This window comes from Sphaerodactylus townsendi, linkage group LG01 (genome assembly GCF_021028975.2).
Source record: "Sphaerodactylus townsendi isolate TG3544 linkage group LG01, MPM_Stown_v2.3, whole genome shotgun sequence".
In the NCBI taxonomy this organism is placed as follows: Eukaryota; Metazoa; Chordata; class Lepidosauria; order Squamata; family Sphaerodactylidae; genus Sphaerodactylus; species Sphaerodactylus townsendi.
In genome coordinates, this window is record NC_059425.1 from 195,168,576 (window position 1) to 195,184,485 (window position 15,910).

The 15,910-nt window shown below is 46.1% G+C and overlaps 1 protein-coding gene across 1 annotated transcript in view; it reads left to right on the forward strand.

Annotated features, from left to right (window-relative positions):
- The first annotated feature begins 5,346 nt into the window (after positions 1–5,346).
- LOC125438395 (fibrocystin-like) overlaps positions 5,347–15,910 on the forward strand; it is a 74,826-nt gene continuing 64,262 nt past the window's right edge. Inside the window, exons 1-4 of the mRNA XM_048506843.1 lie at positions 5,347–5,543; positions 8,939–9,090; positions 13,131–13,208; positions 14,563–14,680. Coding sequence (XP_048362800.1) covers positions 9,039–9,090; positions 13,131–13,208; positions 14,563–14,680 — 248 coding nt within the window. The 5' untranslated portion in view covers positions 5,347–5,543; positions 8,939–9,038. The remainder of the gene's footprint in view (positions 5,544–8,938; positions 9,091–13,130; positions 13,209–14,562; positions 14,681–15,910) is intronic.

Genomic DNA, 15,910 nt, shown 5'->3' on the forward strand with positions numbered 1-15,910 from the left:
CTTACCTCACAGGGTGTTTGTTGTGAGGGGGGAAGGGCAAGGAGAGTGTAAGCCCCTTTGAGTCTCCATTAGGAGAGAAAGGGGGGATATAAATCTTCTTCTTCTTCTTCTTCTTCTTCTTCTTCTTCTTCTTCTTCTTCTTCTTCTTCTTCTTCTTCTTCTTCTTCTTCTTCTATGGATCCATCCAACTCTTTCAGCAAGAGTCCAGCATGTTCATCACGAAATTCTATAAAGAGCCAGCATGATGTAGTGGTTGAGAGCGGTGGACTCTAATCTGGAGAACTGGGTTTGATTCCCCGCTCCTCCACATGAGTGGCAGACTCTTCTGTGATGAACTGGATTTGTTTCCTGCTCCTGCACGTGAAGCCTGCTGGATGACCTTGGGTCAGTCAACAGTTCTCTCCAAACTCTCTCAGTCCCACCTACCTCTGATGTGGGGAGAGGAAGGGGAAGAGTTTGTGAGACGCTTTGAGGCTCCTTGCAGGGGTGAAAAGCAGGGTATAAATTCAAGCCCTTCTTCTTCTCTTCTAAGTATAATTTGGAAAGATGATGCAGAGGCACTGCTCCTAATCAGTGGTGGCGAACCTTTGGCACTCCAGATGTTATGGACTACAATTCCCATCAGCTCCATGCTGGCAGAAGATGATGGGAATTGTAGTCCATAACATCTGGAGTGCCAAAGGTTCGCCACCATGGTCCTATATGGTGACGCACACTCTGGGAAGTTTCCCCTTGGTGAATGTTCCACTTTCCTCAACTCTTTATCATGTGAGAATTGGCACAACCCCTGGGTGGATTTCAGGGGTCAACCAGCTTTCTGGAAAATCCCATCCACATGTGTGGACTGCTTTTGGTCAATTCAGGCGGATCTGAATTGAAATCAAATTGTTGTTGTGTGCTCCCGGGGTTGTGGAAGGGTGTACGATGGCGCCATCTACTGTGGATGTTTTAAACTGTTTCTCTGTGTTAATATTTTATGATAATCCTGTTTTTACGTTGTTTTACTATTGTTGTTCACCGCCCTGAGCCCTGCGGGGGAGGGCAGATTATAAATCGAATTATAAAATAAAAAAAAGGTTCTAGGCTCTGAACTGAATGGCTCAGACTACCTGGATCTGATCAAAAGCAGATCACTCTGTTTAGTGCTTGGATAGGAGACCACTGGGGTCTTTATGCAGAGGCAAGCGATGGCAAACCACCTTTGTTTGTTTTGTGCCTTGAAAACCCTACCAGGTTGCCATAAGAGCTGTAACGTGGTGGTACTGATAGCGGAGTCAGAAGTGATTTTATTCCACTGCTGATCTTGGTTTTAAACAAAGATGGAACTATGTTTTATTTCTGTGTAAATTAGGTAGGAACACACTGTATTAGGTAGAAAGTAGGAATTATAGCTATCTTTTATATTTGTGTCTGCATGGAACCTCCTTGGCTCAAGGCAGGAATCCACCCCTGCTTCACCTGGGCAGGTCCCTTTCATTTGCTAAAACCATGGATGGACGTTGACAAAAGGGACCCCGGATGAAGCGCCTCAATCTGCCTAATCCCACCAGCAGGCAGATAAGGGTGTCACCATCGTTAAGTTTCGTTTCCTGACCCCAAGCACCCAAAGGACTCCTTTGTGTTCTTCCCGCCAGTGCCTACGTCATCGCCTCGCCCTGCCTTTGCCGCGAAATTCAAGAAGGGACTGCCCACTGGACTCTAATTGGTTCTCATGTACCTGTAGATGTATGATTGGTTGTCATGTATTTTGTGAATGAATGGTTGTAGGCTGTCCTGTGTTCTCCCGGACTCCCGATGGGAGAGAGTGTATTTAAGATGCTGTAGAGCTGCTAGGCAGCGCAGTTGCTGTGGTGCGGAGGTGCTGACACGTAGGTCGGCATCTCAATAAAATCTTTTATTATACTCGCTGTGTCGGGTCCCGTTTCTGTTCCCCTGAGCTGCCGAGAGCTGGTTGGTCTGGAGCTATTAAAAGTTACAAGGCAGTGTGGTAACAGTACTGTCCAACACCCAAAACTTTAGAAAATATGAATAGAACAGGTTGTTGGAGGGTGTTCTGGGCTGTGTGGCTGTGGTCTGGTAGACCTTGTTCCTAACGTTTCACCTGCATCTGTGGCCGGCATCTTCAGAGGGGTGTCATAGAGACAGTGTGTAACAGACCATGACCACACAGCCCAGAAAACCCACAGCAACCAGTTGAATCCGGCCATGAAAGCCTTCGACAATACAATGAATAGAACAGATCAGCCTGAACAGCTCCGAATCCAGGAATTGCCAATTGCCCAGAGGTGGGATCCAGCAGGTTCTCACCAGTTCCCGAGAGTGGGTTACTAATTATTTGTGTGTGCCGAGAGGGGGTTACCAATTGGGTCCGCTTTTCCATCTCCACGCCCTCGCCTCCCCGAGAGGCATCCTGCCTTTAAACTGCCTTTGAACTGCCTTTGAACAGAGATTAAAATGTATTAAAATGTACGGTCAGAGGCGTATTGGGGGGAAATGGCGCCCGGGGACAAAACCTGTTCCAGGTGTCATGCCCCCTGCACTCCCTGCCCCGCACTTGAGGGCAGGAGCAACTTGGTCGAGCACCGCAGCGGCAGCAGGCTGGCAGTACCCCTGAGCCCTGCCCTAAGGAGAGGAAAGGAGATGGCTCAAACGGGCACCGTGGCAGCAGGCTGGCTCTGTCTTTAGCCGCCTCCCTTGCACCGACCCAGCTCTTCTGAGCCAGATCAGCATGGGGGAGGAGGGGCGATTTTGCGCCCATCCCCGTCATTGCCCACCTGTCCCCGTGGGCGGCACACTACTGCCTACGGTTTTCTAAGAAAGAACTGGTGATGTTCCAGGGCTGCCAATCTCCAGGCAAGGCCCAAAGTTCCCCCTGAATTACCTCCAGAATACACAGATCAATTTTCCTCCAGAAAATGGCAGCTTAGGAGGGTGGAGTCTATGGCTGAGGCCCCGCCCCTCCCCAAGCTCCGTCCCAAGGCTCCACATCCACAGCCTCCAGGAACTTGCCAACTCAGTGGGCCGTATGGCATCACATCTCCTCTACCCAAACGCTCACCCAAATCCAGAGGTGGGATCCAGCAGGTTCTCACCAGTTCCCGAGAGTGGGTTACTAATTATTTGTGTGTGCCGAGAGGGGGTTACTAATGGGGTCCGCTTTTCCATCTCCACGCCCTCGCCTCCCCGAGAGGCATCCTGCCTTTGAACGTGAAGGTTCCATATATCAATTGCGACTAATAATGTAACTCCCTGAACTGGGTTAATCCCTTTCAGGTCCTGCAATTCACTGATTCTCAGCCTTTCGTACCTTTTATCTCACCAGTCTCTATCAAAGAACCTGTGTGTTTCACCATTGCTGTGTTTGGATTTGTGAGTTGGGGCACTTTCTATAATGTGATGATGATTTAGAAATGACCTGGTGCAAAAAAATTTGGGGGGGTCGTGGTGGGGTGGCTGCCCATGGGGGGGCATCCAACTCAGGTTTTGCCCAGGGCTCAGGATTGCCTAGGTACGCCTCTGCCCCCTTTGCTGGGGTGGGGGGCTGACGAGGGAACCTGTACTAAAAATTTTGGATCCCACCACTGCAATTGCTTGATAGTATAGGATCGAATAATTAATTATAGAGTTGGGATAGGGGTATACAGTGCATCTAGTCTGAACCCCTGATCAATGCAGAAAAGTGGGAGAAAGAACCATTTGCATTGGTTAACAAGTGTAAAGGGTGCAATTAGCAAATATGATTTGCATGTGTTGAGTGGAATCCACCTATTTTAGCATATGCAAGAAACTATTAAGTTGCATGATCAATTAGTGAAGGCGTCTGAATAGTAGTTGCCTGGCGTTTTAATCCCTTTGAATGCTTCCTGCTGGGAGACTGGGTGTCTGGGTGGGGTTCACTAACCCTTGTCTTGATTCTAGCCTTTGTGTTTTTAAGTACTGGTAGCCAAACTCTGTTCATTTTCATAGTTTCTTCCTTTCAGTTGAAATTGTCCATTCTTTCTCCCTCCCTGGATATTCAACAGATCTCTCTCTCTCTCTCTCTCTCTCTCTCTCTCTCTCTCTCTCTCTCTCTCTCTCTCTCTATCTATCTATCTATCTATCTATCTATCTATCTATCTATCTATCTATCTATCTATCTATCTATCTATCTATCTATCTATCTATCTATCTATCGATATCGATATCGATATCGATATCGATATCTCTGTCTGTCTGTCTGTCTGTCTATACATATATATATAGAGAGAGAGATACTCCACTTGCTTTAGTACCATCAGATCCTCTGAAGATGCCAGCCACAGATGCAGGCGAAACATCAGGAGAAAATGGAACACGGCCACACAGCCTGGAAAACCCACAACACTCCAGTGATTCAAGCTGTGGAAGCCTTCGACAACACAACGCACAATCAGCTCAGAGCATCCCTGGCAAGTGATTGTCCAGCCGCTTCTTGAAGGTTGACCTCATTCCCCTCCCCATGTGGCCGATTCCACAGCAGCGGCGTAGGAGGTTAAGAGCTCATGTATCTAATCAGGAGGAACCAGGTTTGATTCCCAGCTCTGCCGCCTGAGCTGTGGAGGCTTATCTGAGGAATTCAGATTAGCCTGGGCACTCCCACACACGCCAGCTGGGTGACCTTGGGCTAGTCACAGCTTCTCGGAGCTCTCTCAGCCCCACCCACCTCACAGGGTGTTTGTTGTGAGGGGGGAAGGGCAAGGAGATTGTAAGCCCCTTTGAGTCTCCTACAGAAGAGAAAGGGGGGATATAAATCCAAACTCCTCCTCCTCCTCCTCCTCCTCCTCCTCCTCCTTCTCCTTCTCCTTCTCCTTCTCCTTCTCCTTCTCCTCCTCCTCCTCCTTCTCCTCCTCCTCCTTCTCCTTCTCCTTCTCCTTCTCCTTCTCCTTCTTCCTTTAAAAACGTTTTACCTAATATCCAGCCAGTTCCTTTCCGCATGTAGTTTAAACCCTTTATTGTGAGTATGAATTCTTTTGACTCCGGACACGCTTTCTTATTTGCCTGACTGTTATTTGGAGGGTTGCTCATTCACCAGTTGCTTTACTGATTTATTTGTCGGGAAAGACAGGTTAGGATGAGGTCAAATTTCAAATTGGCCTTTTCTTTAAGTTGAAAAAAAAAATCAAGTCAGAAGAGGGTCCGTGCTTTTGCAAAAATATTCTAAGTTCCGTCCTTATCTTGCGGGTGTTTATTACCAGAGCTCAAAGCTAGTTGGTTAATAGCATTAGCAGCTTATGTTAATCTTTAAACTTGCCTCAAGGATATTGGTTTTTCCCTCCTCTTTTTGCTATCCTGAGCATTCGGATTGATGGCAAACGTGTTTGAGTTTGTTGTGGGACTGGCTTCACTTTCCAAAAGGGCCGGTCGCTAGTAAGGCTGGTTTGGCATCAAGAAATAAAATAAAGCCCTTCTACCCTACGACCACCCCACGAGAGGAGGCAGAAAAGGACAGATTCACTGGATGATAAAATTAATTGGTTTATGACACCCTTCTTCCTGGGTCTGAAAAGTGACGAAGTCATCTGAAGGTAGGAGATGCAACAGTATGTGCTTCTAATTGTGTATATAATTGTGTGTTTGTATTTGTGGCATGTAAGAGGGAGATGGATGCTGCAAAGGAAACCACGTCCCTCAGTTTGCAAGACCTGAATAAGGCTGTTAATAATAGGACATTTTGGAGGACGTTGATCCACAGGGTCGCCGCGAGTCGGAAGCCACTCGATCGCACTTGACACACACACATAAAGGTGTTTGCTTTGACTCAGCAAGGGTGAAATGATGCTGCATTTGGATGTTGTCTGCCATGAAACTAGAGATGCCAGCCTCCAGTTGGGACTAGAGAAGGGGTCTGCAACCTGCGGCTCTCCAGATGTTCATGGACTACAATTCCCATCAGCCCCTGCCAGCATCTCAGGAGATTTTTGAATTAACCTACCACTTCTTCCTGGACTTTCTTTGTAGTGGAAAGCTCCGTGGGGGTCCTGCTGCCCACCTAGTTCTCTCCACCCCCCACTTTGATTTACTATGGACGTTAAATAATCATTTTAAAGCAGAGCCTTTGTCAAAAAGCATATTCCTGGGCACTATTGAAAATGGACCTTTGAAAAAATAGCATTTATCAATCCATTTATTATCATCATCATCATCATCATCATCATCATCATCATCATCATCATCATCATCATCATCATCATCATCATCATCATTATTATTATTATTATTATTATTATTATTATTATTATTATTAAAATTTAGTATACCGCCCTATCCCCGAAGGCCTCAGTTTTTTTCAGTCCATTCACATTCATCAATGTAAATGGACTGTAAATGGACTGTAAATGGATTGAAAACCCCACCCACAATACAGTGCAGTCAACCACACCTTTGCATAGCAAGTTCCACCCAAAACACTTACTGATTGGTTCCTCACTCTGGGACATAGACAATAAACATTGATATAAATAAACATTGTCCATGTCCCACTAAACATTCCCTTCTCGCTGGATACAGTGAGTAACACACTTCTCTCTGTGATACACCTCTGAAGATGCCAGCCACAGATGCAGGCGAAATGTTAGGAACAAGATCTACCAGACCACGGCCACACGGCCGGAAAACCCACAACAACCAGTATAAGAATAAAGTTTGGCGATCTTGCACACGTGTGGTGTTTTCTTTTTTTCTTTTTGTTTGAGGAAGGTGTCTTCTTGGCTTCACAGAGTTTGTATTAAAATAGCGACTGTTTGAAGGACTGGTCTACCTCCTATTAAGAAGCATCGGTAGGTGGCTGCAGCAGTCCGGAGGATCCTGAACTGGGCAGAAAATGGCAGACACTGTCATAGAAAAGGCAAACCTTGCTGATAGTTGCCCAATGCACTATATCTGGACTATTTGCAAGAGCAGAAAGGCACTTCTGTCACTTTGCCGCACCATGCACGACCACACTTAGATGTTTCGGTGGGACAGGGTATAGTTGTTACATATATCTAATTACCAGCAACTTCATCTGGGCATAGACTTGGGTGATCATTTCACCCTTGCTGGGTCAAAGCTTTCTGTAGCTGAGAAATCTTGGGGCACCCTGTCTAAAGAAGAAGAAGAGTTTGGATTTATGTCCCCCCTTTCTCTCCTGTAGGAGACTCAAAGGGGCTCACAATCTCCTTGCCCTTCCCCCCTCACAACAAACACCCTGTGGGGTGGGTGGGGCTGAGAGAGCCCCGAGAAGCTGTGACTAGCCCAAGGTCACCCAGCTGGCGTGTGTGGGAGTGCACAGGCTGATCTGAATTCCCCAGATAAGCCTCCACAGCTCAGGCGGCAGAGCGGAGAATCAAACCCGGTTCCTCCAGATTAGACACACAAGCTCTCAACGTCCTATGCTACTGCTGCTCCTGTGCTCCTGTGCTACAGCACAGTTGCCTAGCGGCTCTAAATAATTTGATGCCGTGTTTCTCTGAAAATAAGACAGTGTCTTATATTAATTTTTGCTCCCCAAGATGTGCTCTGTCTTATTTTCAGGGGATGTCTTATTTTTCCTGTGTTCTGTTCGTCGGGCGTGCTTCCAAACAAAAACTTTGCTACGTCTTACTTTCAGGGGATGTTTTATATTTAGCACTTCAGCAAAACCTCTACTACGCCTTATTCTCAAAGGATGTCTTATTTTCGGAGAAACAGGGTATGAACATTGGGTGTTACCATGCACAGCATGAAATGTTTGGAAAGTTCAAGAGGACAGGAAATGTCCACTGCCCCACCCAGTACTTACAGGCTCTCGAAAATAGTTCCAAACAAATGGTGAGGGTGGACTTCTTCCTTTTGCAGAAACTGTGCTGATGCTTTTTCGACCAGACTTTTGATGGTTTCCTATAGAACAAATTTGTGCCAACTGGGTTCAATTCCCCACTCTTCCAGGTTTGCTTCCCTGCTCCTCCACATGAAGCCTGCTGGGTGAGCTTGGGCCAGTCACAGTTCTCTCAGAACTCTCTGAGTCCCACCTACCTCTCAAGGTGTCTGCTGGGGGGAGAGGAAGGCCGCTTTGAGACTCCTTACGGTTGAGAAGAGTGGGACATAAATCCACATTCTTCTTCTTTACTTATTTCAATATTTTAATGATCTTTGTGTGCATATTTACACCGAAGCTTCCTTATCTTTCTTTTTGAGAAAAGCTTGGTCTTCTTAAAATAGACCCAATTCAGAGGTGGGATCCAGCAGGTTCTCACCTGTTCCCGAGAGTGGGTTACTAATTATTTGTGTGTGCCGAGAGGGGGTGACTAATTGGGTCCGCTTTTCCATCTCCATGCCCTCGCCTCCCCGAGAGGCATCCTGCCTTTGAACGTGAAGGTTCCATATAGCAATTGCGACTAATAATGTAACTCCCTGAACTGGGTTAATCCCTTTCAGGTACTGCAATTCATTGATTCTCAGCTTTTTGTACCTTTTATCTCACCAGTCTCTATCAAAGAACCTGTGTGTTTCACCATTGCTGTGTTCAGATTTGTGAGTTGGGACATTTTCTATAATGTGATGATGATTTAGAAATGACCTGGTGCAAAAAATTTTTTGGGGTCGTGGTGGGGTGGCTGCCCATGGGGAGGGCATCCAACTCAGGTTTTGCCCAGGGCTCAGGTTTGCCTAGGTACACCTCTGCCCACTTTGCTGGGGGGGGCTGGCTGGCGAGGGAACCTGTTACTAAAAATTTTGGATCCCACCACTGACCCGATTGCCTTAGTTGGGCTAGAAATCTGCCCTGAATGTGGATACTGATTCTTTTAAAAAATCTAACAGACAGCTTTTTGATTTCTTATAGATCACCCTGAACTTTTGATATTAAAAAAATACATACCTGTAACAAGCCCAGGTGCCCTAAGGGTTTCTAATGTAAATAAAGAACAAGCTATTTATATATTAAGATGCGTTTCTTTAACAGGGAGAAATGCGCGAGAACAGAAACTGTGTGGGTTGACTATGGACGAGCTGGTAACTTCAGTCCGAGGGTCTCATCTCCAAAGCAGAGGAGGAGATTGAAGATGAATTCTCTGCTTCAGGCCCCTCTGATGTCTGGGCTACTGTTCTTGTCAGGTAAGAGCAGCCGCACCTTTGGGAATGAGAAATCAGCACAGATTTGCACCTGTCCGCCGTTCTCTAGAACACCGCGTGCCTTTTGGAAGCTTTGGCTGCCATTCTGGACACACATCTTAATACTGGGATGTGGTTTCTTCACACCTGTCCCTCGAAATTCTTGCCATTCATTGTGCCCCTGCCAATAAATCGTTGTGTGTTTTGCTGACCAGCTTTGTCAACTTTTGTTGTGCTCCCCCCATTCTCCCATCTGTCAAGACCAGGCCTGTCAGTGCCCAGATGTCTTGCTGTGTAAGAATTGCAAATGTTTTCCTGTAACTGCTTTCCCGTTTCCCTCTTCCCTTCCTGGCAACCTCCTGGCGCCAGCTCTCCTGCAAGAAGGTGTGAACGGTTCCCAGGTTCTTTGAAGCTCTGTAGTGCAAATGTTGTAGAAATTGTAAGGCACATTTGGTGTGGGACAAATGAGGGGGGGGGGTTGAAGGATATAATCTCTGGATCTAAGCTGGAGAGCTTAGATTCAGCTTTCTATTGTTACTCTATGCGTTGTTAGTAATAAACTGCTTTAGGATTTTCCTACGGTCTCTGTTATTTCCACGTTCGAGAGCCTGACACCATCTGCCCCTTTTAGGAATTCCATGCCAATTGGAGTTGCTAGAGTGTCAGACTAAGATCTAAGAGGCTCAGGTTCGAGTCCCCACTATATAGGGAAAGCTCAATAGGGGCCCAGTGACTTGTACTCAGCCTAACCTGCCTGAACAGGTGCTTATAAAGGTGAGGTAGAGGGACAACATATGCTGCCCTGGGCATCTTAGAAGAAGGGTAGGAAAAAAAATATCATAAGGAGGTTAATCGAAACAGTGTACATCCAGTATATCTTGTTCGTGTAGGGGTTTTTACCCCTTAGAGCTGCAGAGCACACAAAGGTACATACACACAGCCAAGCATTGTCTAGTGATTGTATGCTGATGTTAAACTAAGTTGCACACAGGGCTTCTTTATTTTTGCAAACGGATATACTTCCTATATGGTTAGGAACCAGTGGTGGGATCCAAAAATTTTAGTAACAGGTTCCCATGGTGGTGGGATTCAAACTGTGGCGTAGCGCCAATGGGGCTGGGCGGGGCATGACGGGGGCGTGGCAGGACATAATGGGGGTGGGGCATTCCTGGGCTGGGCTGTGGCAAAGATGCAGCTGCTGCGCCAGTCCTTGGGCGGGAAACGAATGCATGCAGGCGCAGGCTGCCACGCACGTCGGTGCACTTCCTGCTAGACTGCTTCAAGTTCTGTGCACTACTGCTGAGAGGAGGGGCATAACTAAGGCAACAATCAAGTGGCAAAGTCCCCAATTAGTAACCCACTCTCAGCACACACAAATAATTAGTAACCTACTCTCGGGAACCTGTGAGAACCTGCTGGATCCCACCTCTGTTAGGAGCGCCATTGTCAATAGGATACGGCAGAGATAGGATTCTAATGTAGTCTGTCAAGCTAGGATGAACAGAGATACCAGATTTTCCAAGATGATGAAGAAGAGGAGGAGGAGGAGGAGAATTGGATTTATACCCCATCTTTCTTTCCTGTAAGGAGACGCGATGCGGCTTACAAACTCCTTTCCCTTCCTCTCCCCACAACAGAAACCTTGTGAGATAGGTAGGGGTCAGAGAGTTCTGAGAGAACTGTGACTGCCCCAAGGTCATCCAGCGGGCTTCATGTTCAGGAGTGGGGAAATGAATCCAGTTCACCAGATAAGAGTCCGCCGCTCATGTGGAGGAGTGGGGAATTAAACCCAGCCCTCCAGATTAGAGCCCACTGCTCTTAACCACTACACCATGCTGGTGTAGTAGTGTGTGAGAAGATGTGAACGGGCTAGGATGGGAGTTTTCACCCGAGAGTACCAATCTACACATTGAAAGGATAGATCAGTAGAGGAAAGGCTATTCCGTGTCCTGATCTATCTTTCTCCCTGACTCTCCTGTTGTCCCCTCCCTCGGAAGTCTGAGGTTAAGAGATAATGTGAAGTCCTTCATTTCCCTCCGTTTAGTTAAACCACAGTTTCCATTAATGTGGTGGAAAAGTGCTTTCAAGTTGCCACCCGCTGAAATTGAGGCTGTAAGGTTTTCAAGGCAAGAGACATTCTGAGGTGGTTTGCCATTCCCTGCCTCTGCATAGTGACTATGAACTTATTTGGTGGTCTCCCATTTAAGCATTAACCATGGCTGACTTTGCTTAACTTCCAAGTTCTGTTCAGAGCCTGCTAGCCTGGGTTGTCCAGGTCAAGCCTTCATGAAAGCAGGCTACACACATTTCTCTTCCTGGCCAAAATGTGGATTGGTTAATATGGCCATTTTTGTGTGGTGCTTGTCTTGTCCTGCAATGTTTTTTAAAACAAAAGTGCTCATTAATAGGCAGATTTATGATGTCCTAGGAGCAGCAGTGGCGTAGGAGGTTAAGAGCTCATGTATCTAATCTGGAGGAACCGGGTTTGATTCCCCGCTCTGCCGCCTGAGCTGTGGAGGCTTCTCTGGGGAATTCAGATTAGCCTGTGCACTCCCACACACACCAGCTGGGTGACCTTGGGCTAGTCACAGCTTTCTGGAGCTCTCTCAGCCCCACCTACCTCACAGGGTGTTTGTTGTGAAGGGGGGAAGGGCAAGGAGCTTGTAAGCCCCTTTGAGTCTCCTGCAGGAGAGAAAGGGGGGATATAAATCCAAACTCCTCCTCCTCCTCCTCCTCCTCCTCCTCCTCCTCCTCCTCCTCCTCCTCCTCCTCCTCCTCTTCTTCTTCTTCTTCTTCTTCTTCTTCTTCTTCTTCTTCTTCTTCTTCTTCTTCTTCTTCTTCTTCTTCTTCTTCTTCTTCTTCTTCTTCCTCCTCCTCCTTGGCAGAACATCTGGCCCAATCCTTGTCCTTTGCTGTCGAGAAACTCCTGCACAACCCCATAATACCCCTTCCTCCGTGTTAAAAGGTACAAAATAAATTTCCATAGCTGCGAGGTGTACCCAGCAGCATACCAAATACCGTAATCTGCTCTGAACTCGGCCAACAGAGATTAGAGACGAACGCTTAGGTTTCTACATTCTGTTATTGGTTAAAGACTCACTTTCGCTCCCAAGCTCCAAGCCTCACATTCTACATGCCGAGGTGACACATTTACCTGCAGTTGGCACAAATTTGTTCCAAAGAAACTTCTCCAGTTGGGTTTAGACACAAATTTTTTAGATGGTCTAGAAGAAAAGTCTATCTTGAGACTAATCGGTGAACAATTAGAAGACCATAAGAGGCAAATTTTTGCAGGAACTAAAAACCTGTGCATTCCATTTTTTTGGTCTTTCCTACCTACATAAGAGACCAATGTCTTATTTAAGCTTCTCTGGACTCTCCATCTATCCATTGGGCATTCATGTTGCCACATTTAAATGTCATCAAACGTCACTTATGGACAGGGGAGGAGCGAGGGAAAACTGCACCCAGGGTGCGCATGCACCCTGCGCCCCTGGTGTGGCCCTGTCCACCCCCACCCTGGAACGCCCTCCCCTGCCACGCCCCCTTCATGGCCCGTCCACCTGGGGTGTCATGCCCTCCTGTCCCATTGGTGCTACGCCTCTGCTTCTGGGAAATATAAATGGAGTGGATTCCAGCAAAAACTATATTTCTTTGGTTTTGACATTCCAGATTCTTTATCCCATTTATTAATTGTGAACAATATGCTTGTTAACACTTGCCTTTGGAACATTTAATATGAGGTCATAAAGGTCACAATGATGACAAATAGAAACCTTCTTAAGTGATAAAGACCCATTCACAACAGATGTGGTAGCTAAATTCTTGCAGAAATTGTGATCCAACTTGCTACAAACGTGATAAAGTCAACCACTCTTCAACTATTGGTCCTGCAAGCTGATTTTAAAAATGTTTCTGATGTACCTGTGGAGGTGCTATTTTTTATGTGTTTACTGGATTTCTTTTTGTACAAATGCCAATAAAAGTACTCATTTTAAAAAAAAATTTCCATAGTTTGGCAACTGTTTGCATTTTTTTTCCAGTTTCATTGGCAAAGGTAATCATGGAGCCAAAATATGGCAGTATTTGTGGAGGAACGTGGATCACACTAACATTGGATGGTATGTTTTGGAGTTGTGTAGCTACGGTTGAGTATTTCTAGATACAAAGCAGCATTCGTGAGACTGATAGTGTAGTCCTCAGGAGAGTTACTGCAGTCAACACTCATTCCAATGGGCAAAGGCTGGAGTAACTCTGTAGAGCATAGGTGTCAAACTTGCGGCCCTCCAGATGTTAAGGACTACAGTTCCCATCACCCCATGCCAGCATCATGCTGGCAGGGGATGATGGGAACTGTAGTCCATAACATCTGGAGGGCCGCAAGTTTGACACCACTGCTGTAGAGGATTGCTCTGTTAGAATGAGAAAATCACTTTGTTGAAAAATTGCTTTTTGAGTCCAGATGAGCCAAAGTGGTCAAATCTGGCTGCTGCATTCCCAGCTCAATCTCCATCGGTGCCTACGGCCAGCCGCCTCCCTGCCCCTCAGCCCAGCCTCGCAAGAGGAAGAGACTGAAGACGAGGCAGCAGGGAGGCATCTGGCTGCAGGCAGCGATGGAAGTTGAGCCGAGGGTGGGCAGCAGCTGCCAGCGGGTCTGCGCTTGTAGCCAACAGCCTCCCTTAAGAGCTCGTGTGTCTAATCTGGAGGAACCGGGTTTGATTCCCAGCTCTGCCGCTTGAGCTGTGGAGGCTTATCTGGGGGATTCAGGTTAGCCTGGGCACTCCAGCACCTTCCAGTTGGGTGACCTTGAGCTAGTCACAGCTTCTTGGAGCTCTCTCAGCCCCACCTACCTCACAGGGTGTTTGTTGTGAGGGGGGAAGGGCAAGAAGATTGTAAACCCCTTTGATTCTCCTGCAGGAGAGAAAGGGGGGATATAAATCCAAACTCTTCTCTTCTTCTTCTTCTTCTTCTTCTTCTTCTTCTTCTTCTTCTTCTTCTTCTTCTTCTTCTTCTTCTTCTTCTTCTTCTTCTTCTTCTTCTTCTTCTTCTTCTTCTTCCTCCTCCTCCTCTTGCAGGCCAGACCAAGGGGCACCCGGCAGGCCTGTGGAAGGCTTTGGTGTGTGTGGGGTGATTTGGGGGCCCCATGTGACCAAATAGTTGGCGCCTGGGGACATGGGTTACCCTACGTCCCTCTGGCAGGTATGCCACTGTTTCAAGTGGACATTATTTTTACCTCTAGCATTTAAATATGGGCACATGGTAGCAGGAAGGAAATGTTTGAATGGCCAGATGCAAAACACTGATTCATGGATTCGGCAAGGCTGGTGTTGAACTGCAGCAGCACATTTTGATCCAAGTCCAGTTAGCACCTTGGAGACCAATAAAATACCTGGGGCGTACGCTTCCAAGGGTTGGGGTGCGGTGGAGTGGTCTTTTTGTTACAGTTCTCTTTCAGAATGTTTTTCTCACAACCAGGCCTCTCTGTCAATGAATCTGAGCTGAACGTAGCCCTGGTGAATCCTGTATTGCCTACAGTCCTGTGCGACATTGAACCTCTAAGTTTTCATCTGCCTGTTATAAAATGCCAGACAAGGTAAAATAATATTTTCTGGGATTTTGTCACAGTTCTTACCGTGTTTGGTGAGATTCACAGCTAAAAAAGCCCACCAAAAGTGCACTAGACTAGACCAAAGTTTAAGTTAGCAATAATTATCCAGAAATCCAGTCTTTAGGATTAAACATTTTTGTCTCAGGACACAGGCATGCGCTACGCTTGTTAATGATTGTTCTTAACATTTTAAACTCTGACTTCCTGTTTGGTGCTGGGTAGAACAATGACTCCTTTTTTTCTGGTGTACAAACGAAAATCATATTTGGCATTGTGGGTTTTCCAGGCAGTGTGGCCGTGGTTTGGTAGCTTTTGCTCCTGACATTTTACCTGGAAATTACCAAAACCCACAACAGCCAGTTGATTCTGGCCATAAAAGCCTTCGACAGTACATCAATATTGCACCTCTATTATTTTTTTTTCTCATCGTTCACATTTAGAATAGAATAGAATAGAATGGAATAGAATAGAATAGAATAGAATAGAATAGAATAGAATAGAATAGAATAGAATAGAATAGAATAGAATAGAATCTTTATTGGCCAAGTGTGATTGGACACACAAGGAATTTGTCTCCGGTGCATATGCTCTCAGTGTACATAAAAGAAAATACATTTGTCAAGAATCATAAGTCTTTATGATTTATTTATAGCCGTCTCTTCCACATGGTGACTTTCCCCATCATGGCTTTGATATATTGCAGATCGGCAAAAGAAATTAAATGGCAATTTGGGGGGAGTTTTGCGGAAGCCACAGACAACACGCAAAGGCCCGCGGATGAGACATAAAAAGTTTAGAAACTCAGAAATGCACAAAACATATTTATAATATTGTATCATATCAACATATTTTGCCTTTTAATGCCATAAATATACAGAAGTTTGTTTTCAAGGATAAATTAAAAGAAAAAAAAAATCAGACTGCTGGTATGTAGGGAGGGCCAAACATCTTTATGTGAGATTTCCAGATTGTGTGGGGTGCTGTGCCCCTGTTACCGCGGGGCAACGGGTTCAAAATATTCAAGCCAAAAAGCTCAAGCCGACAAAGAATAAAATCAAAGAAATATTTTATTCTGGCCAACAAAGGGCAAGCTAGCATCAGAGGAGCCACGCTACAATGGCTGCTGTCTCTCACTTTTATAGGATAAAGGCAGGTTACATTAAAAAGGCAGAAAAAGAATACACCCCAAAGTACCATCATCATCAATCAATCATT